Source organism: Stenella coeruleoalba (genome assembly GCF_951394435.1).
Source record: "Stenella coeruleoalba genome assembly, chromosome: 14".
Taxonomy (NCBI): Eukaryota; Metazoa; Chordata; class Mammalia; order Artiodactyla; family Delphinidae; genus Stenella; species Stenella coeruleoalba.
The window spans coordinates 64,360,152-64,381,444 of NC_137160.1; the positions used below are offsets into that span (position 1 = coordinate 64,360,152).

At 53.5% G+C, this 21,293-nt stretch overlaps 3 protein-coding genes across 3 annotated transcripts; all 3 read left to right on the forward strand.

Annotated features, from left to right (window-relative positions):
• The first annotated feature begins 331 nt into the window (after positions 1-331).
• LOC307197382 (glutathione S-transferase theta-2-like) lies at positions 332-1,690 on the forward strand. Its single transcript, XM_079943198.1, has 3 exons — positions 332-502; positions 1,043-1,224; positions 1,420-1,690. Exons 1-3 carry the CDS (start codon positions 478-480, stop codon positions 1,528-1,530), a joined length of 318 nt encoding a protein of 105 aa, XP_079799324.1. The 5' UTR covers positions 332-477; the 3' UTR covers positions 1,531-1,690.
• A 714-nt stretch (positions 1,691-2,404) lies between these two features.
• LOC307197381 (glutathione S-transferase theta-4) lies at positions 2,405-10,069 on the forward strand (the record flags this gene model as incomplete). Its single annotated transcript, XM_079943197.1, has 5 exons — positions 2,405-2,516; positions 3,601-3,688; positions 7,657-7,807; positions 8,469-8,645; positions 9,758-10,069. The coding sequence occupies 5 exons, from the start codon at positions 2,405-2,407 to the stop codon at positions 9,953-9,955; spliced, it is 726 nt and encodes a 241-aa protein (XP_079799323.1). The 3' UTR covers positions 9,956-10,069.
• Positions 10,070-11,942: 1,873 nt separating this feature from the next.
• On the forward strand, positions 11,943-20,695 carry LOC307197243 (glutathione S-transferase theta-1-like). Its single transcript, XM_079943011.1, is given in 6 exon segments — positions 11,943-12,150; positions 13,965-14,052; positions 15,581-15,644; positions 15,646-15,732; positions 19,927-20,103; positions 20,300-20,695. Coding segments are annotated over 6 exon segments (723 nt in total). The 5' UTR covers positions 11,943-12,038; the 3' UTR covers positions 20,495-20,695.
• Positions 20,696-21,293: the final 598 nt, after the last annotated feature.

Consider the following 21,293-nt stretch of genomic DNA (forward strand, 5'->3'; position numbering starts at 1 on the left):
GCTTGCACTGCCCCATGAAGGTGGAGGAGGACCAGGCTGGGGACCCTGCTTTTGAAAAACCAGTGACCGGCCCCTCACAGGGGACAGAGGCCACAAGGTGTGATGGCTTGGCTGGGTGCCCAGCCAGTTGTGGAGGGAGTAGGCTTCAGGGAGGGGCATGGATCAGACCATGGACCCCATTTTGGAGGCCTGAGTAGAGGGCCGATGGGAAGCACGGGGATGGTGCTTGAGCTCTTTCTGGACCTGTACTCACCCCCCTGCCGTGCCATCTACATTTTCACCAGGAAGAACAGCATCCCCTTTGAGATGCACCCTGTGGAGCTGGCACAGGGTGAGCAGAGCTAGGTGGGCTCCACGGAGGGGCGCCCAGGGGCCAGACCCTGCGCTGAGCCTCCTCTGCTCTCTGCCCCCCAGGGGAGCACCTGAAACCTGAATTCCTGAAGGTGAACCCCCTGGAGAAGGTGCCTGCCCTCAGGGATGGGGACTTTCTGGTGGCCGAGAGGTAAGGTGCCCTGGGTCTGGGGCTCATTGCTGGGCGGAGGCAGAAGGAGGCAGACAGAAAGCTGGTAGCCCCTGGCTTGAAGATCTTTCCAGACTGCTGGGCCCCTTCCTCCTTTCAGCGAATCCAGCTCAGAGGGCTGGGAGCTGGACCAGGGGGCTGCTTTGGGGCTAAAGCTGGGAGCTTCAGAGTGGAAGGGGGTGTAGGCCACCCCCTAGGCCTGGACAACCTGGTTGCAACCGGGGAAGACCCAGGCTTGTGGGGAGCCCCTCCCCAGATGTCTGAACATGTCCTTTCAGAGTCACAGGAGCTGGGCAGCCCTGGGGCTGCACTGGGCTCTGAATGCCTGTCCCCTGTCCTCACTTTTTGCCCATCACTAATCTATCACAGCTGTCTTTCCCCTGAGCCTGAATGAAACCTCAGAATCCTTCTGAACGCAGAGCCCCAGAGGGCATCGCTGATAAATGGCTGCTGAGGGAGGGGTGAAGAGGAGGTTGAGGAGGCTTGGAGGGCCCCAAGATAAGCTGTCGCCTCTCTTCCCAGCCCAGTCTCTCCTGCCCCACTTCTCCGGGCAGCCTGTGGATGCTGTGCAGCTGCAGCAGCTGTTGGGGAAGCTGACGCGTGCTTTGCAGCACCCGGATCAGGAGGTCCTGGCGGCCAGACCCTTCCTGGCCACTGAGCAGGTCTCCCTGACAGATCTGATGGCATTCACAGAGCTGATGCAGGTGAGGTTCTCCTGCCCACTTGTCCTCTGGGGCTGCTCTGGGCGCAGGCTGAACCCAGGCCCCAGCTGCCCTGTCTCCCCAGCCCACTGCCGTCGGCTGCGACCTCTTCCAAGACTGGTCCTGGCTTGCTGTGTGGCGAGCCTGTGTGGAGGCCACCCTGGGCCTTGAGCTCGTCCAGGAGGCCCACAGGTGAGTGCTTCAGCCGTCGGCTGCGACCTCTTCCAAGACTGGTCCTGGCTTGCTGTGTGGCGAGCCTGTGTGGAGGCCACCCTGGGCCTTGAGCTCGTCCAGGAGGCCCACAGGTGAGTGCTTCAGCCTCGGGACCCCCAAGAGGCCCAGTGGGACCCCCAGCTGGCCCAGAAGCTTGTGCAGAGGGTGAAGGAGCGGCTCCGCTGAGGGTCTGCCACGCCCCTGCGCTCTGCCATCTGCAGTAAACACTCTGTGTGCCCCCAACTCGTGTCCAGCCTCTTTCTGTCCCGGGAAGTGGGCTCTCCCCATTTCCAAATGGTCGCGCAGCTCAGAGTGAGCAGCACTCAGGCCCCCACAGTGACCTTGCTCTGCCGCCAGGTGCTGAGTCCAGGTGCTCGGCCTGGCCACAGCCGGTCCCAACCCAGGCTGGAGGTTTCTGGGCTCCTCTGCGTGGCCCCTTGAGTCCCCTGTGGCGTCACCCCAATGCCCTGACAGCCCCCTGGGCTCCTGTTTCTTTCTCCCCACCCGTTTCTAGCCACAGTTCAGGCTAGATTGACCTGTGGATATCCCTGCTCCCTGCTTCTGGAACCCTCCTGGGTTAGTTCTCATCCCATCCTCACTCTGGACCCTGCAACGCCCCTTCGATTACGTTCTGCCATGAAGGCCTGGCCATGGGAGTGCCCACGTGGAAGCCCTTCTCAGACCCGGGCCAGGAGTACAAACGGACACCCCCAGGGAGGGAAAGGGCAAGGTCACAGCCACCCCTGACCCCTTGGCCCCAAGCTACAGGCCTCTCCCCAGCCTGTTCCTGGGTTTCCTCAGAATCTTTGCTGCTGTGAGAATTCCAGGCTTCTCGGCCTCATGAAAACACCAAGTGAACAAGAGGTTCCAGAACGCGGGGGCCTGGGCCTGGGCTGGTGGGCACAGGGCCAGGGCACAGGCTGCATTTTGGTTGAGGCTGGGTGTCTGCCGGCCGCAGCGGGGGCCCAGCATGGGCCTGGAGCTCTACCTGGACCTGCTGTCTGCATCGTGCCGCGCTGTCTACATCTTCGCCAGGAGGAACAGCATCCCTTTCGACTTCCAGTTTGTGGATCTGCTGAAAGGTCGGCATCCGCAGCTGCCCGGGTAGGAAGGCAGGACACAAGGTTGGGGTATTTCTGAGAAGCGGAGACAGAGACAGAGGAGACCCCCACAAAGTCCACAGGGGAAGAAAAGCTTCCCAAGGGAATTGTTGGTGGTGCTCCTGCCCCGCCTGCCTTTGCGGGTCCCCACGGACTCTGCCCCACTGTGAACAGGCTCTTCTGGGGGGAAATGAGAGGAAGAGGGGCGGAGGGACCCCCACCTAGCGCCCCACCTTCTCCTCAAGGGCGCCCAGCACCTCGTCAACTGCAGCACCTGCCAATTAGTTTGGCAGAGGTCGCAGAGGCGCACGGTTATTCCTCATTTACTTCAATCCACACCCGTTCCCCCGCTCCAAGTGTTCAGACCTGCTCAGGGTGACCCCCAAGCCTGGGTGAGGTCCGTGTCCACACTCTCCATCACCACTCCAAGCAGCTCTAAAACCTCAGCTTGCAGAGGCTGGAGCCTCCAGAACACAGAGGAGGAGACCCGGGAGCCCTGGACATTATCGGGGTGGAAGTAGAGCCCCCTGAAGTGTTTTCAATGGAGGCAGCTGACCAAGGAGGAGTTAAAACTCCCCCCCGACCCCCCCCCCCCCACACACACACATAGGGTTCTCTGTTCGGATCACTTGGATTGAGTGCCTATGGGAGGCTCCCTTTTGGATTCCATCTGTGTGCTGGGGCTGGGGCTCCTGTGCTGGCACCTGCCCTGCTCCCCTTAGAGGGGCAGGGGGTCTAGGGGTGGGATCCAGGCCCCTAGGGGATCACAGGCTGATTCACAGGCTGTGGCTTTAGGCCCAGAGTTGGGGGTGAGGGCTGGAGGCCTCCAGCTTCTGTGAGCCATAAAGGTTGTCCTGGTCACGGAGCCTGGGATGGGGGCAGGCGTCCTGACCTGGTCCCTGTTGGGCCGCTGATTTGCCCCCTTACCTGGGGTGAGCCATGGTTTTCCTCTGGGACTCAGTTTCCCTTCTTGCGAAAATGGAGAGAAAGGCATTTCTGCCTCTGGGAGGCCTGGGTCTCTCTTCCCTGGGGTCCCAGCAGCCTCAGACCTTCCTGCACCTCTCAGGTCACCACCACAGCAAGGAGTACATCGAGATCAACCCCCTGAGGAAGCTGCCCAGTCTCAAAGATGGAAAATTTGTCTTATCTGAAAGGTAACGGTCTTCCCTGGCTCTCCCACCATGTGTCTGCTTTTCCTGGGAGAGTCAGTGGCAGCCCTTCTGCTGGTGCCTATTGATTTTTTTTTTTTTTACTCTGGAAAAGTTCACACATACACTTAAGTAGAGTAAATAGTAAAGAAGAAGGAGTATAACGGACCCACGTACCCACCCCATAGTTCCAACAGTGGTCCACCCAGGGGCCCATTTTGCATCATCTATACTGCACTCTGTTCCCCTGCCTCCTGGCCACTCCATTCCTTCACCTGTAAATGTTTAGGAATGACCTTCTAAGAGATAAAGTCTCTTTAAAAAAAAAAAGCATCACCACAATACCATGATGACACCTAATAAAATTAACAATAATTCCTGTATTTCTTCATATATCCTGTTCATATTCGACAGTCTCTGAATATCTCAGACATATTTTCTTTGCAGTTCGTGCCTTGGAATCAGGGTCCAAATAAGCTGCAAAGAGTGCAACTGATTGATCCACCTCTTCAGTCTCTTTTCATCTCCAGCCCCCTCCACGCCCCACCTTGGACCTTGGACCTCTGCATTTTTGCCATGGTTGAGGAAACCACCTCCTTTGTCCTGTGGAATTTCCGATGGTCTAAATTTTGCTGACTGAATCCTCATGGTGCCGTGTAACATGGCTTTCTGTCCCTTCATTTCCTGTAAATTGGTAGTTGGATCTCAAGGTTTGGTAAGATTCAGGGTTCATTGTTTCTCAGCCTGCTTCACAGGTGGTCTCATAACTTAAAGTATATCTCCCAAGTGGACCATGGAAGTCTGGGTGGCCCAGGGCTAGGTACATTTCTATGACTGCTGTAAGAGGGTACCACCGACTGGCTGGCTTAGAACAACAGAAATGTATTGTCTCATGGCTCTGGGGTAGAAGTCCGAAATCAAGGTGTTGGTAGGGCCATGCTCGCCATGAAGGGGCCAGGAAGGATTTGTCCCAGGTCTCTCCTAGGTTCTGGTAGCCTAGGGTGTTCCTTGTCTGGAAGATGGCCATCTTCTCCCTGTGTCTATTCACATCGTTTTCCCTCTGTGCATGTCTCTGTGTCCAAATATCCCCTTTTTATAAGGACACCAGTCTTTTTAAAAAAGTTTTTTAGCTGCATGGATCTTTGTTGCTGCATGTGGGCTTTCTCTAGTTGCGGTGAGTGGGGGCTACTCTTTGTTGCGGTGCACGGGCTTCTCATTGCGGTGGCTTCTCTTGTTGCGGAGCATGGGCTCTAGGTGCACAGGCTTCAGTAGTTGCAGCACATGGGCTCAGTAGTTGTGGCTCGCAGGTTCTAGAGCACAGACTTAGTAGTTGTCGCGCACGGGTTCAGTTGCTCCGAGGCATGTGGGATCTTCCCGCACCAGGGATCGAACCCATGTCCCCGGCATTGGCAGGCGGATTCTTAACCACTGCGCCACCAGGGGAGTCCCGACACCAGTCATTTTGGATTAGCATCTACTCCAATGACCTCATTTTAACTTGATGACCTCTGTAAAGACCTTCTTTCCAAATAAGGTCACATTTTAAGGTACTGGGTATTAAGACTTCAACATGTCTTTTTTGCGAGACACAATTCAACTCATAACCGTCTGCTTCCTGGCCCCCCAAATTCATGTCCTGCTCATGTGTGAAATACATTCACCTCATCCCAGCATCTCCAAAAGTCATAATCATCCCAGCATCACCTTTAAGTCCAAAATGCCATCCTCTAAATCATCCAAGTCAGGTATGGGTGCGATTCAGGGTTTGATTCATGCTGGGGCAAAATTCCCTTCCATCTATGAACCTGTGAAACCAGACAACAAGTTATCCTGTTTCCAAAGTACAGTGGGGGGGACAGGCATAGGCTAGACATTACCATTCCAAAACAGAGGATAGGAAGGAATAAAAGGCTCGTGCATCCCCGGCAAGTCTGAAACCTGGCAGCACAAATTGCATTCGGTTTTAGGGCTTGAGCATTGTTAAAAATAAAAATTCAACTGCGTAAAATTAAAGATTCAACAATTCATGAACGGAGCAGCATCCCACCTGGAAAGGAGCTCTGATGAGCTGTACAAAATGAAAGGCTTGTTATAGGCAGAAGGAGGCAGGGAAAGGAGGTTTCTAGCAAAGAGCGGATTGTTTTAGTCAAGATCACCTTTCTTTGGGAGAAGCCAGGGGTCTATCAGGCAGATGACCTCACTAGTGCTGGCCACGTAATTCCAGATTAAGTGGTTCAAGGTCACATTCCTGGGAGAGGCTGAAACTGCAGTTAGGTTAAGGTAATGAGTCTCGGTTTGCTGATGTGGGGCTTAGCACAAGTGACCCCATTTTGGGTCTTTTGTTTCTCTTTAGCTCCATACTCTGTCCTCTGAGCCTATCAGGGTGTTGGCCCCACCTTTTAGAACCAGTACCCCAGGCCTGTGGTGGCAGGACAGCCCTACTGGGCCCTGAGCCTCCCTCTGGGTTATTCTTTCCTCTTCTTGAAGGTTGAATAGTCCCATCTGCCCATTTCACAGAGGTGTCTGACAGCCTTCGTTCATTTCATCCCATCTGTCTCCTTCAGTACAAGCTGTCAGTGTTTCTGCTGAAATGGTCCCTTAGATTCACAAGTCACCTGCCTAATATCTTTACCAAGTGATTATCCAGCCACACCCTTGGTTTTCTCTCCAGAGCAGGGCCCCCACCTCTGCCCTTGGCCTTCTTATTATGCCACCTTCTCATCCTGCTGGTCCTTCCCTCCCACCTCCCAGTCCTGGGCCTTAGAATGGCTGTGAATCCACTACCATCCCCCTTAGACCTTCTCCAAAGACCCACCCTTCCCCCATCCCTCCAGCCTCCTGGCCCCTCTGCCCACAGGTGTCTATTAGGGCACTGAGTGAGGGGCTAAGGACACAAGCCACGCAAGGCAGAAACTCCGCTCAACTAGTTTGAGTTTATTGGGGGACGTGACAAGCCAGGGGAATCTGGACCTGGCTATGGTGGTGCTGATGCTTTCCCCCACCAGCCCACCTGCCAGCTTCTCTCAGCATTTTCTCCTATTTCCACCACCAGCAACAGCTCTGTAGCCTCATCTTTGAAGCACCTGGTCCTCGCAAAACGAGCAACCCCTCCTTCGTGGGTGATCTGAAGTTCTCAGGAAGGACAGGGATGGGCCCAGTCGAGTCACCTGCTTACTTGTGGGCCTCTCACTGGCCAGGGCACTGGGACCCATGACTGCCAGTCACCCGGGCCAGGATCACTGTTGGTGGAGCGGGTCCCCGCGGGAAAAGTGGGGGAAAGGGTGCTGGCCAGACAAAGGGCCAGATGCCAATTCCAGGGTCATCCCAGGGACTGTGATGTGGGCTGGGCCCTGTCTGCCAGGAGGTGAGGCTCCTCCGGTCACCGTAAGCTCTGATTCACCCTGGGGGCAGGGGCTGTCAGAGAACGTGCTGGTGTGTGTGGTCCCCGCTTGGTATCCGAGCTCTCAGTGTGGGAGCCGGGAGGGCTGAAGGCAGGGAATAAGCGTTGAGGACCATAACCTCCAGGTGCAGGATCAAGAGACACGGAAGGTGTGGCGGTGGGGGCGGTGGGCAGTGGGCATGGACAGAGCAGTGCAGGCCATCTCTGGCTGTCCCTGACCTCTCCCCACCCAGCCCGCACCCTCTCCCCGTCACTCATGGGTTCTGCTTTCTCCAGATTTCCCGCGCCCCCTCTTACCCCGTGTTTCCCTACGTGTTGTGCCCTGTCTGGACTGCCCTTCCTGATGCCATCCACCAACTCCCACCTGCCCCGCAGGGCCCCTCCCTGCCCTCGCTGATGGGGGCGGACTGACTGCCTTTCCCGGGCCCGTTGGGGCTCATCCTCCTCCAGGTGGGATGTCAAGTGCCTAGAGCCCACCTGTGGCTGGAGGGCCCACATTGGGCCCAGCCCCGCTGGATGGTTCGTGTAGAGGGTTGGGGAGGCCAGAGGAGCGCCCTGACTGTCCTCTCTGCAGTGTGGCCATCCTTTTCTACCTGTGCCGCAAGTACAGTGCGCCCTCGCACTGGTACCCGCCAGACCTGCACACGCGCGCCCGCGTGGACGAGTTCATGGCCTGGCAGCACACAGCCCTTCAGCTGCCCATGAACAAGATACTCTGGATCAAGGTGAGCAGGGCCACAGCGGGGGCTCAAGCAAGTGTCCCTCCCTCCCTGAGCCTCATTTCCACAGCTCCCTTTCCTGCCTGCCTTACAGAGCTGTGGGGAGTGTGAACCACTGAGTAGGAAAGAGCCTTAGAAAGACAAGGTGAGGGGTGCCCAGGAGGGGCTGGTATCACTGGAGCCAGGATAAGAGTCAAGACGTTTCATTCCAAACTAGAAAATATCACAGTTGGGAATTCCCTGGTGGTCCAGAGGTTAGGACTTGGAACTGTCACTGCTGTGGCCCAGGTTAAATCCCTGGTCAGGGAACTGAGATCCCACAAGCCATGCAGCAAAACACTCCCGCCCCCCAAAAAAACACCCCAGAGTCAAAGGGCCCATAAAGGCTACCAAATTTGAAGATGACAAATAACCAGTACATGTGTCCCTACTTCTTATCCTATGCCTGTGACAGATATCAGTAATCAATCATAGGATTCTTTCCTGCTGGGACTTCAAATCCTTCTGAACAAGGGCCCCAGGCAACTTCTACCAACCAGAACTGCTAAAAGAGGCGACACCACTTTACATCCTTGGTACTGTCCACCACCTCTCTAGCAGAAAAGGGTACTGAGACCTGGAGGGTCAGATATGGCCTCCTCTCCCTCCCCTCCCCTCCCCTGGCCAGCTGCTGATCCCGATGATCACGGGTGAGGAAGTTCCAGCTGAGAAGACGGAGCAGGTGCTGGCAGAGGTGACTAACAACCTGAAGCTCTTCGAGGAAAAGTTTCTGCAGGAGAAGATGTTCATCACCGGGGACAACATCTCCCTGGCCGACTTGGTAGCCCTGGTGGAGATGATGCAGGTGTGCGGTGGGGTGACGGGGGGATGGAGCCTGGACAGAGGAGGGACTCCTCTGTGACCATAACTTTCAGAAAGGCTGGTGAACGGGGAGATATGGGGACTGTGGGAGCCACGCCTGGGTGTCTGGCCTTGACCCGGGGGCCACAGGAAACACAGGTTTTGAATCAGGGAGGATCGTGGTCATTCATGCTTCACCAAGAGTCCTCTGTGGGGGCAGGAGCTGGAGGGCCAGCATGGGACAAGGAGAAGAACACAGTGTTTCTTGGTCAGTCGGCCAGGATCCTGGATGCCTCCTCCTCCCGCTGGACTCTCCGGAAATTGTCCAGAGGTTTCCAAAGTGTCCTTCCAGCCAAAGTGCCTCTTTTCCAGAGCTCCAGACAGATAGTTGTACAGAGCAGCTCCCTGGCTCTGGGTCTGAGGGGCATCCGCTGTGCATGGGGGGACACACGTGGGTGTGGGGCGGCATTTATGTGGTTTCTGTGTGCAGGGGAGGGTGACCAGTCCTGACCTAGCTGGTGTGCAGGATGCTGTTGAGACCCTGGCCAGTATGCAAAGTGGCCCTGCTCAGTGTGCAGTGTGGACCAGCACCGGGAAAAAAACATTCCAATCTTTCCGTCCCAGGTGGTGCAGTCCCCTCAGTTTCACCCCCCACCCCTTAAATTTCATTCACAACCCCCCAAACATCTTGTGTGCATGTTTCTTAGGCTGCCTGATGGCTTTCTCGTCCCCGCCCCTGTGCTTGATCACAGAGGGAGGTTCAACCGGGGGGAAAAATAACTGAATTCCTCCCACCCTCATCTGGGGACAAGGGGTTTCCCTGGAAGAGGGCAGGACCCCTGGGAGGTTTCACGCTGGAGAAGTGGGAAGCCCTGGGCCAGGGGTCCCTTAGAGAGGGATTCAGGAGCCTTGGAGCAAGACCAGCGACTGAGAGCCCCCAGGGATCTTCCATCCCCACCCACATGTGTTACATGGCCTGCAACCCCTGACCAGGCCTCAGGGGTTAGCCAGCTCACTGTCCACAGGGACAGATGGGGAGAGCCCAGCAGCTGTAGGAGGGACGCAGGTGGGGCTGGTCCACAGGCTGACCATGCCTACCTCTCTGTCTCTCCACAGCCCATGGCGGGCAACCATAACGTCTTCCTCAACAGCTCCAAGCTGGCCGAGTGGCGCATGAGGGTGGAGCTGGCCATCGGCTCCGACCTCTTCTGGGAGGCCCACGACCGGCTGGTGAAGTTGGCGGAATGGGACTGCTCCACTCTGGATCCGATGGTCAAGGAGAGGATCTGCGATTTGCTGCAGAAGTTCACGTAGTAGCAGCCCAGCCTGCGGGCCTGGCCAGCTCAGCCCCCGGCGCCTCCTACCTTAGGGGAGACGCTGAAAATCACTGTTTTTCAGTGAACTGGAACAACCGCCACGGTTGCTGAGCCTGGGACACACATCTGATGTGGTGGGTCTGGGGGGCGGTCACGAGTCCCCCCAGCTTCCAAAAAGAATTTGAAAATTAAAGGTTAAACATGATTAAACTGTCAATAATAAGAGTTGAGACTTCAGTGCTCTACTTTCACTAATGGATAAAATAGTGAGACCGAAGATCCCCAAGGAAATGGATGATTGAGCAACACCCTAAACCAATCGGCCTGCCAACTACGCATAGCACCGCACCCACAACACGGAATACACGTTCTTCTCAAGGGCACACGTAGTATTCTCCAGGTTAGACCCTTTTTGAAGCCATAAAATAAATCCCAAGAAATTTAAACAGATTGAAATCACAGTGTGTGTTTCTGAACACAGTGGAATGAAATGAGAAATCAACAACAGAAGGAAAACTAGAAGATGAAGTATCTGGAAATTAAACAATCCATTTTTAAACAACCAGTGGATCAAAGAAGAAATCACAAGGGAAATTAGAAAGTACTTTGAACAAATGAAAACAAAAACACAACACACCCAAACTTATGGGATGCAGCAGAAGCAGGGCTGTGAAGCAAATTTATAGCTGTAAAGGCATACAGATCTCAAATCACAACCATCAGAAGAAAAGAAATAATAAAGATTCCAGTGGAGATAAATGAAATAGAGAAGAGAAAAACAGTAGAGAAGATCAATGAAACAAAAACTGGATTTTTGAAAAGGCTGTCTCTCGTGCTGTAGTTTTCAGCAAGACCCTGGATCAAACTTCGCTCACAACACTCAGGTTGTGCTTTTTTTTTTTTTCCTTTCAGCAGACAGTTACCATTTTTTTGTTGTTGCTGAGAATAATTAAGAACTACTCAGCAAATTTCAGGTATACCATGCAGTGCTGTTAACTATAGTCACCATGCTGTGCATTAGATCTCCATAACTTATTTATCTGGGGTATTCAAAACTTTATACCCTTTGACCAATATGTTGCCATTTCCCCCCTCCCCCTCCAGCCCCTGGTAACCACCATCTACTCTCTGCTTGTTAGAGTTCCACTTTTTTTAGATTCCACACAGCATAAGTGAGATCAGGCAGTATTTGTCTTTCTGGGCCTGTCTTATTTCACTTAGCGTAATGACCTCCAGCTTTATCCATGTTGTTGCAAATGACAAGATTTCCTTCTTTTTAAAGGCTAGATGAAAGATTCCTCTGTATGTGTCAGTGTATATTCTCCAATTTGTCTTTATCCATTCACCCCTTAACAGACGCTTAGGTTGTTTCCATATCTTGGCTATTGTGAATAATGCTGCAATGAACATGGGATTACAGATATCTCTTCCAGATCCTGTTTTCATTTTCTTTGGATATATGCCCAGAAGTGGGATTGCTGGATCTTTCAGTGGGATTGCTCCATCATTTTAAAGGTGGGGAAACAGAGGCCCAGAGGAGGGAAGAAACAAACCCAGGGAACGAGATTGAGGCACTGGGCTGGCAGGAGCAGGAAGACCTGCTGTCAGAGTCCAGGGCGCGCACCGGGGCGAAGTGAGTTAGCCCACCACGCTGACCGTAAACCCAGAGGCTTTGCCTCTTGCTGGCGCCAGGATCTCTGCAGCTTGTGGCCAAGAGCGTAGATGCTGGAGTCAGACTTTCTGGACCTGTAATCAACTGTGGGCCTCAATTTTCTCATCCGTAAAACAGGAAGTTCTGACACACGCTACAACTAGGATGAGCCTTGAAGACGTTATGCTCAGTGAGATGAGCTTGGTCCTGGGGGCCCTCTGAGCCCCCCAACCCGCCTCCCCGAGGGGGACCATCCGGAGCCCCCGCCCAGCCCGCAGACTCGCCGGGCTTCCGCGATTGCACCCAAGTGCGCGGCCAGAGCGCCAATGGGGAGCTACCGGGGGGCGGGCCGCGCTGCCGCTCGTCAGACCCAGCGCTGGGCTTGCTGTGTTCCGTATCCCGTGCTTTGCGAGGCTGGTCCGCCCCCGCCATGGGCCTGGAGCTCTACCTGGACCTGCTGTCCCAACCCTGCCGCGCCGTCTACATCTTCGCTGAGAAGAACGGCATCCCCTTCGAGCTGCGCTCCGTGGACCTGCGCAAAGGTGGGCCAGGCCCGGGTCTGGGGGACCGAGAAGTCAGTGAGGGACGAGGAGGCCGAACACCAATTAGGGGGACCCCTCTCCGAGTCACCCCCGTCCTGGGGCCAGCACCGAACAGGTGAGCCATCAGGGAGATACGAGATTCGGGGATCCCCAAACTCTGTTTGGTCCCATGGAATGGACCACGGGGCTCAGCTGAAGCGGAGTAAAAAGTGGGGGAGGCATGAGGAAAGGAGGAGGGACACTGCGAACAGAGGGGGTGCACCTGGGCATAGGGTTGGGGCCCCAGGGAAAGGGGCAGGAGGAGGGGGCTTTAGGGGGGCCGCATGGGGGGTGTGGCAGAGTGAGCCTCTCCTTTGTGGCCCCAGCTGCTGATGCTCTGGCCTGGGCTGCACTGGGTCCCCCTCTGTCCCTTCCTCCTCCTCCTGCTTTGCCTTCACTTACCTTGTCCTCTGCCTCTTATTCCTACCGGAAAGGGGGGCAGCCGACGGGGAGTTATGGGAGCAGGAGGGGGACTGCAGGGGCTTGGCGAGCCCTGCACTCTGAGCAAGAGGGTTTGTTTCTCTGACAGGTCCCCAAGGTCCCAAGGGCACAGCTGGCATGGCAGCTGGGGTAGGCGACAGCAGAACTCCCTTTTTGCTGGCGGGGCAAGTAGGGCAACTCTGCCTGGCTGAGCCTTCCACCCAGGGCCCCCAGCTCGGTGGGCCTCGCCTGCCATTCTGCCTTTGTGCCAGCCTGTCCTTCTGCCTGAATCGCCATCTCTTCCCAGCCTCCTCTAGGGACTGCCCACTTGTCCTGCCCAGGGGTTACCTCTGCAGAGTGTGGGGTAGGGGAGAGGGCATGGGGACAAAGGGATGTCCAAACTGGGCTGTCAGATAGAGGGTGCAGTAGGAGGTGTGTTTCACCAGGAGAGGAGGGGAGGGTCCCTGGTGAAGGAACAGTCGGAAGGGAGGGAAAGGGAGGAGAGAGAGTGGGGCTGAGGCTGGAGGGGTGAGGCGGTAGTGGATAGTTTATGGCTTTGAGCAGCTTCCCCCTGCTCCCGTGGTAATGGGGAACCACTGAAGGCTGTTGAGCGTGGCAGCAGTGATGCTTAAGTGTCCTTCAGAAGCTTCTCTCTGGCTGCATCTGAAGGAGCAGAAAACACTCATATGAGCTTGAGCAGAGGTCAGGGTCCTGGGGGACAGTGGGCTGCACCTTTCCGGGGAGCTGTGGTGGGACAAGAATGCAGAGCCTAACGACAGGGCCAGCTCTGTCCCCGGTGCCCAGGGCAGGGTGAGCAAGGGGACACTCAGGGGCCTGTGGAAGTTGGTTGCAAGTAAGTGGACACCAGGAAGAGGCCACTTGTCTGTGTTTGGTGACCCTACCTTAGAGTCCACAGGGAAAGGGGCACCGTAGGGAATCACAGTCCACTCAGGGCACCAGCCTCCCGGCCCCTGCAGTTGGGGACACCCTGCATGGGCGCTTGTGATGCTGGTAGTGGTGGAAAGGCAGTGGGTTGGGTGTCTGTGAGGGCCCAGGCAAGGAGAGGCCCCACCCTGGCTGGAGCTTCTTGAGCTCTGTTTTGGGGGCGTGCTGTTGGGGGAAGGTTATGCCCACCAGGACCTGGCAAGGGGTATCAAGGTCTTTTGCACCAGCTGGCAGAACAGCCTCCCACTCCTCCCACAGCAGCCTTTCCACACCGGAGAGCAACCCGGGGCTGGAGAAGAGCCATGAAATTGGGGCCTGGGCCTTGAGAGGGGGGCGGCGTGGGGGGTGGGCGCAGCCAGGCAGGGCTTGGCGTTTTCCTCCCACCACCCACCACGATGGGCTCTCTGCAGGCCAGCACCTCAGTGATGTCTTTGCCCAGGTGAACCCCCGGCAGAAGGTGCCTGCCTTGAAGGGCGGGGATTTCATTTTGACCGAGAGGTAACTGGGGAGCCGGGGCTGCTACCAGACCTCTCTAGAACCATCTTGTCCTAGCTCTCTATTTCATAGACAGGAAACTGAAGTCCTCCGAGGTGAAGGGCCCTTTGCCCAACATCCTACAGAGAGTCAGGGCTTGACCCCCGGCTCCTGCCTGTCCACGGTTTCAGTTCACAGGGATGGTTAGAAAAGAACTCATCTGTTTTAACATCTGTACCAATCCTGTGGTTGTTGGTGATGGGTCCCCGGGCAGGGGTGCGGGGCAGGGCGGCTTCATCCCCTCCAAGGTTGCCCGCTGGCCAAACTTGTGTTTTGATGCCCCAGTGGTTCCATCTCTGGGCTGCCCCTTCCCTGGGTGGGCCATGCCCGTGGGAAGACCACCAGACACGTGCATGTTTTGCATCACAACAGTCCCAAGAAATAGAAATCTCTTTAGGGAGGGTGAAATTTTTTTCCAGTTCCGCCCCCTTCATCACCTAAGTCACGCCTCCCACAACAAGGGGAACCTGGAACTTTTGAACTCATCTCTGGAATCTTGAGGTGGATGCACCCCCAAAGAATTCCTCCCACCTTCTGCCAGCGCCATCTTCCTTCCTGCTGCCCTTACTGTCCTGAGTCCTGTGCTGCCCACTGTTGACCTCCCAAGCGTACCTGCCAGGGGCAGCATGCAATCTCTGCATTTCTCTGTCTCTTCTCCCCTATTTTGGGAGGTGCATGGCTCCCAGGGACCTGTAGCCCTCCTCGGAGCTTCCTTGAACAATTAGTTGGGAGCAAAAAGAGCAAAAAAACAAGTGAGCTGTTCAGCTGCGTGTGGGTACAGGGTTCCCAGTAGGGAACCTAGGCCAGTGGTAGATACAGAGGTTTTCTGCCCCTTTGGCTGGGATGCCCAGCCCCTGGGGTATCCCGAGTTCCTGAAGGCCTTCCTATGGCCCCAAATTCCCACATTCAGTGCCCTTCCGGGTCCACCCCCGCCCCAACACCAAGGCAGTCCTCCTAACCCAGGGCAGGAAGGGAGCTGCGGGAGCGTTGTCTGTCCTGCTGGTTCATGATCCTGCAGCACTGCCCGCCCCCGCCGCCCCGCCCCACGTTTCCAGCTGGTGCTTTAGGGACAACAGGAAAGCCTTTTTGAACCACTAGGCCATCTGGGAGGGGCTGAATGTTGGATGACGAGAGTAGATGCAGACTGGAAAGAACTGAGCTTCTTTAAGGCTCAGCTTTGATGCCATCTCCTCCAGGAAGCTCTCTCTGGTTTTCCCATCAGAAGCTGTCTCAGAACACTTGGCAGGACTTGCTGTGGGATTTCGCCTGGTGATAGGATGAGCTTGGGTATTAGCCATAGACAGACTTTCAGTTCTGCCACCAAAGGCTGTGTGCCCTGGGCAACTCCCATTTCTGTTCTGAGCCTGGCTTCCTTGTCTGGAAACCGAGCAAATACCTTGGCACCTGGTCAGGAAGGTTAAGGAAGGGACTCTGTATAAAGCCCCTAGCTCCATACTTTCCCCCACCCATCATGTCCTCCCCTCCCCCACAGTATGGCCATTCTGCTCTACCTGACCCGCAAGTATAAGGTCCCTGACCACTGGTACCCCCAGGACCACACAGGCCTGTGCCCGTGTGGATGAGTACCTGGCCTGGCAGCACACAACCCTGCGGAGAAACTGCCTCCGGGTCCTGTGGCATAAGGTGAGGTGCCCCTCCCCAGGCGGAGGCAGTGAGGACATCGCCCAAAAGGGCTTGGGCAACATCGCATTTATTCTTCCTTTCAGTTTGAATAGCTTGTATTGACCTGACTTTGACTTCCTAATTCTTCCTTCTGTTTGCTGGTAAGCCCATCTAATACATTCTTTATTCGAGATATGTAATTTTCAGTTCTAGAAATTCCATTTGGTTCTTTTTAGAGTTTCCATGTCTCTGCTGAAATTCACCATCCACTCACCCACTTGGTCCATCTTTTCTTCTAAATTCTTTAACATATTTATAATAGTTACTTAAAAGTCTTTGTCAGCTAATTTCAACCCCTGGGTTCTCTGCGAGTCTGTCTCTACTGGTTGTTTCTTTATCCTTCTTGATTATGGGCCACATTTTCCTCTTTCTCTGTATGTCTTATAATTTATCATTATGTGCTGCACATTATGTATAAAAGGAGAGTAGAGACTGAATACATAATAAATACCCGAGAAAGGGCTTGCACTTTTCTCTATCAGGCAGTCTTGGTGGGAGGTTCCTCCCTTCCAGCTAGTCAGGAATGGGGCTGGCATGTGGCATTAGTTAGTTTCAGTTCATCTCTGGTTTCAGGTATCCGGAGGGTGGAATCAGGTTGCTCACTTTCCTCCAGCAGGGATTTGGAATCTAAGCACCAACTACCACTGTAAGATGGCTCTACTTTTCAGCCCCGCCCTAAGTTCCCCATGTGGCTGCTTCATCAGAAAACTCCTATGCTGATGGCAGGCTTACACCTCTGCTTGCCTGGACCCCAGGGATGAATGTGGCTTACCTAGGGAGGGCTCGTGCCCTCTGGAATTTAGTTCATTTAGTCCAGTGCTGCACCAAAGTACAAAGTGAGATATACGCAGTCTTAAATCTTCTAGTAGCCACCATTAAAAAGTAAAAAGAAACAGTTGAAATGACTATATTTTACTTAAGCCAGTGTACTCAAAATAGTAAAATTTTGGCTAATAAACACATGAAAATATGTTCAGTATCACTAATCATTAGGAAAGTGCAAATTAAAACTATAATGAGATACCACTTCACCCCCACTGGAATGGCTATTACATATATATATACATATATATATGTGTATATATATATGTGTATATATATATGTGAACAAAATAACAAGTGTTGGTGAGAATAAGAAGAAATTAGAACTCTTGTGCACTGTTGATGGGAATGGTAAGTAGTGCAGCTGCTGTGGAAAACAGTATGATGATTCCTCAAAATAATTAAAAATACAATTACCACATGACCCAGCACTTCCACTTCTGGGTATATACCCAAAATAATTGAAAGCAGGGTCTCGAAGAGATGTTCATAGCAGCAATATTCACAATAGCCATTATTCACAACAGCTGTGGAAGCAACCCCAGTGTCCATCAACAATGACACTTAAGTGCCCCTCAGTGGTTCTGCCTATGTTTCCCTCTAGGAGTTTTACTGTTCCTGGTCTTACATTTAGGTCTTTAATCCTTTTTTTTTTTTTTTTTTTTTTGCGGTACGCGGGCCTCTCACTGTTGTGGCCTCTCCCATTGCGGAGCACAGGCTCCGGACGCGCAGGCTTAGCGGCCATGGCTCACGGGCCCAGCCGCTCCGCGGCATGTGGGATCTTCCCGGACCGGGGCACGAACCCGTGCCCCCTGCATCGGCAGGCGGACTCTCAGCCACTGTGCCACCAGGGAAGCCCTTTAATCTACTTTGAGTTTATCTTTTTGTATGGTGCTAGAGAATGTTCTAATTTCATTCTTTTACATGTAGCTGTCCAGTTTTCCCTGCATCACTTACTGAAGAGACTGTCTTTTCTCTGTTGTATATTCTTGCCTCCTTTGTTGTAATTGACCATAAGTGCGTGGGTTTATTTCTGGGCTCTCTATCCTGTTCCATTCATCTGTGTCTGTTTTCTGGTGTGTATTTTACATGCACAGCACATTTCACCTAAGACGAGACATATTTTAAGAGCTCAGTAACCTCTCGTTGCCAGTGGTTTCCATATTGGACAGAACAGGTTTAGGCTTTTTTCTTTCTTTTTTTGTTCTTTCTTTTATTTTCCTTTTTTTAAAGTTCTATAGTCTTTGAAGACTTTAAAGAAAAATAAGGTTATTTTCTTTTCAGTGTTATGGTGGGAGCAGTGGCTTTTTTGTGACTGTCATATCCGCATCAGAAGCACTCCTCATTTTTGAAAGTGTATGGCTAATTCTGGGTCATGAGTTTTATTGTGTCTTCTATCATTTTTTTATATGAAAAAGGAAACATCAGAGAACAAAAGTCAGAAGACCTCTTTGTTGCCCTTGTACCTTCCTGAGGTGCCCCCTGCTCCCCAGGATCTGGTTCAAGTCCTTTCAGTTCACGATTTTCTACATTATTACATTTATGTGTAGCCATAAAAATAAAGTTTTGCTTTGAGTGCTTACAATTTTATATAAATGCTCTCATATCATTCTGGAACTTGCATTTTTCCATAGTGCTATGGGTGGGTCTAATTTATTTTTTTCTAACTACTGTATAGCATTTCCTGATAAGAATAAATCAGAATTTATTTATTACCCTCTTATGGTCTTTTATATTTAAAGAGGAATAAAAACACTTTTTAAAACCCTAAGAACTTTGGAACCACCCCATGGGAACAGAAGGGAAATGTAGACAGTCTGCTGCTGGGGTGAGGCAGAGAATACACGGGAGGTGGACTTATGTGGGGTTTGGCAAACTAAGAGCTGTTGTTCCCCCCACCCTCCCGCTTCCCCCACCAAGGAGTAGCTTCTCCCCAGCAGCAGCCTTAGATGCTGTGCTGGTGGCTAGGTAGGAATGCTGGCCCTGTGTGGCCAGCACCTTTATGTTAAAAAGAAGCTGGAAAGTTCAGGATTTTTATATGAAATGTCTCCACTTTTAAATGTCAGCAAGTGATCCATAGTTTTAAAAAGTCTGCAGCCAGGGGCTGCCCTGGTGGCGCAGTGGTTGAGAATCTGCCTGCTAATGCAGGGGACACGGGTTCGAACCCTGGTCTGGGAGGATCCCACATGCCGCGGAGCAACTAGGCCCGTGAGCCACAACTACTGAGCCTGCGCGGCTGGAGCCTGTGCTCCGCAATAAGAGAGGCTGCGATAGTGAGGGGCCCGCACACCGCGATGAAGAGGGGCCCCCGCTCGCTGCAACTAGAGAAAGCCCTCGCACAGAAACGAAGACCCAACACAGCAAAAATAATAAATAAATTAATTAATAAACTCCTACCCCCAACATCTTCTAAAAAAAAAAAGTCTGCAGCCAAAGGAATGTCATTAGCCCAGCACTGGCCTCCAGGCCACTGGTGGGTGATCACTGACCCTGTCTACCTTGTTGTTTGGGGGAGGAAACAGAAGCCACCAGGGCTTGTGCACAATCTTAGTCCTGTTTACCTTTCCAGAGTCCCAGGCTCCCCAAGCAACTCTACCCAACAAAACACCAGACTGAACATGAAGCTCCCTCCCCTGCTCCACATCCACTGTGTCTCCCTGACAGCTCTGGCAAGCCTGAGGCTGTTGATGGCTTCACCCCAAATGCCCTCCTCCCAGAATCCTGAACGCTACCCTTTCCTGGCTCTTCTCTCTAGTCCCTGGCAGCTCCCTGGGTCAGAAGACGTCAGTTCCACGCTTGGCTTAATCTCTTCTTGGCTGTGTGGTCTCAGGCAACTGTCTGTCTCTCTCTGGGCCTCACTTTTCCACTTACAAGATGAGCCCTGTACTATTATTCCCATATCACAGATGTGGAAATCGAGGCTCAGAGAGTTTGAGTGTTTTGCTCTAGTTCACATAGTTTATAAGCAACAAAGTTGAGACCTTAAAAGCCCATCCTCCTAATTATACTGTATGAGGTACTGATTTTATAATCTGGGGGAAAGAGGTTATAAAATAATTGTTCCTAAGCCAGGCCCTCCCCCCAAAGTATGAAACTCATTGTTCAGGTCCCCTCTGAGTCATTCTCAAAGGGGTTTGAGTCCTTCTGTCAGATGCCCCAGGCTCAGATTGTGGGAGCAGGAATAGTTCCGGGAAAAGGAGTCCTTTAGGAATTTCCCTGTAGGAAAAAAAATGCATGGAACCAGGAGGCAGCTCTAAGGGCAGGGAGACTTGCCTTCCTGCCTCTGAGGCTGGACTGGGTCCTAACCCCCCACTTTGCCTGCCCACCCACCAGGTGATGCTCCCTGTTTACCTGGGTGAGCCGGTCTCTCCCGAGATGCTGACAGCCACGCTGGCAGAGTTGGACGTGACCCTGCAGGTGCTTGAGGACAAGTTCCTCCAGAACAAGGCCTTTCTCGCTGGGTCCCACATCTCTCTGGCTGACCTGATAGCCATCACGGAGCTCATGAATGTGAGTGGGCAGTTGTTGGGGGGACTAGGCAGGGGAGGTCCTGGGTGGCTGCTGAAGTCCTGCTCACACTGCCTCACCTGGCCATGGGACTGTGCTTATGTGTAGAAACCTTCTGGGGTTCTGTGGCCTCCAAACCAAGTAGATGCTGCCATACTTGGCCTCACCCTGTCTCATCCTGTCCCCTGTCTCCCTACAGCCTGTGGGTGCCGGCTGCCGAGTCTTTGAAGGCCGACCCAAGCTGGCTGCGTGGCATCAGCGCGTGGAGGCGGCAGTGGGGGAGGTCCTCTTCCAGGAGGCCCATGAGGTCATCCTGAAGGCCAAGGACTCCCAGGCTGCAGACCCCACCATTAAGCGGAAGTTGATGCCTAGGGTGCTGTCCATGATCCAGTGAGCCGGGAAGCCTCTGCTCTGCCCTTGGCAGTTCACAAAGCACCTTCCTTTCCATGTCCCATGGGAGGCAAACCCAGAGAGCAGGCGTGACTTGCCAGAGTCCCACTGCCCCTCTGCTCCCTGGGCCAGGTCCCCACTCATCTTCCACAGCTGCCTAAAAGCCACGATGAGAATGGCATACCCAGACCTTGTCTCCTTTAATCACTGCATCTTCTTTTCAGTTTGGGAAATAAACCTGGGCTCAGCCTGAGCCTCTGCTTCTAACTCTGACGTGTGGTTTATTTGAACTTCCTTCTGTCCTGACCTTGGTCTTGGCCTCTATTCGAAAGACAACCCCCTTTCCTAGGCCCCATGGATCAGCTTCCCCCTGATGGTTGTCAAGAGTGAAATTAACAAATGCCCCCTTGCCTTCTAGTTCTTAGAGAAAGACAGCAGAGGTATCGGGCGTCCACTGGTGTTGGCTGTAGGCATGCCAGCTATCACTTTGCTGGGCCAGTCACCCAGGACGTGGCCCTTTGGCACCAAGTATTGTAAATCACAAGTCCTGCATCTGTCCTGAGGAATTGGTCGGGAGGGGAAATCCAAACAGCAGCTCTCCTGGTCAGGACTCAGTCATGAGGGGCCTTAAATGCCACACTTAGGAGCTGCAAACCATGAACAGGAACGGAATGCTCAGCTTGCATTTTAGAATAATATTCTGCCTGCTGTTGGGGGTTGGACTGGACGGTGGCCAGGGAGGAAGCAGGGAGATTTGGATATTGCAGTAATCCGGCCAAGGGTGACTTGTGGAGGAGGGCAAT

Bases quoted from the DNA above. Each gene is read 5' to 3' on its own strand.
- LOC307197382 (XM_079943198.1), top strand. From the start codon at position 478: ATGGGGACTTTCTGGTGGCCGAGAG. The intron at 503-1,042 runs GTAAGGTGCCCT...CTCTCTTCCCAG, and splicing joins GACTTTCTGGTGGCCGAGAG to CCCAGTCTCTCCTGCCCCAC. The intron at 1,225-1,419 runs GTGAGGTTCTCC...CCACAGGTGAGT, and splicing joins CATTCACAGAGCTGATGCAG to GCTTCAGCCGTCGGCTGCGA.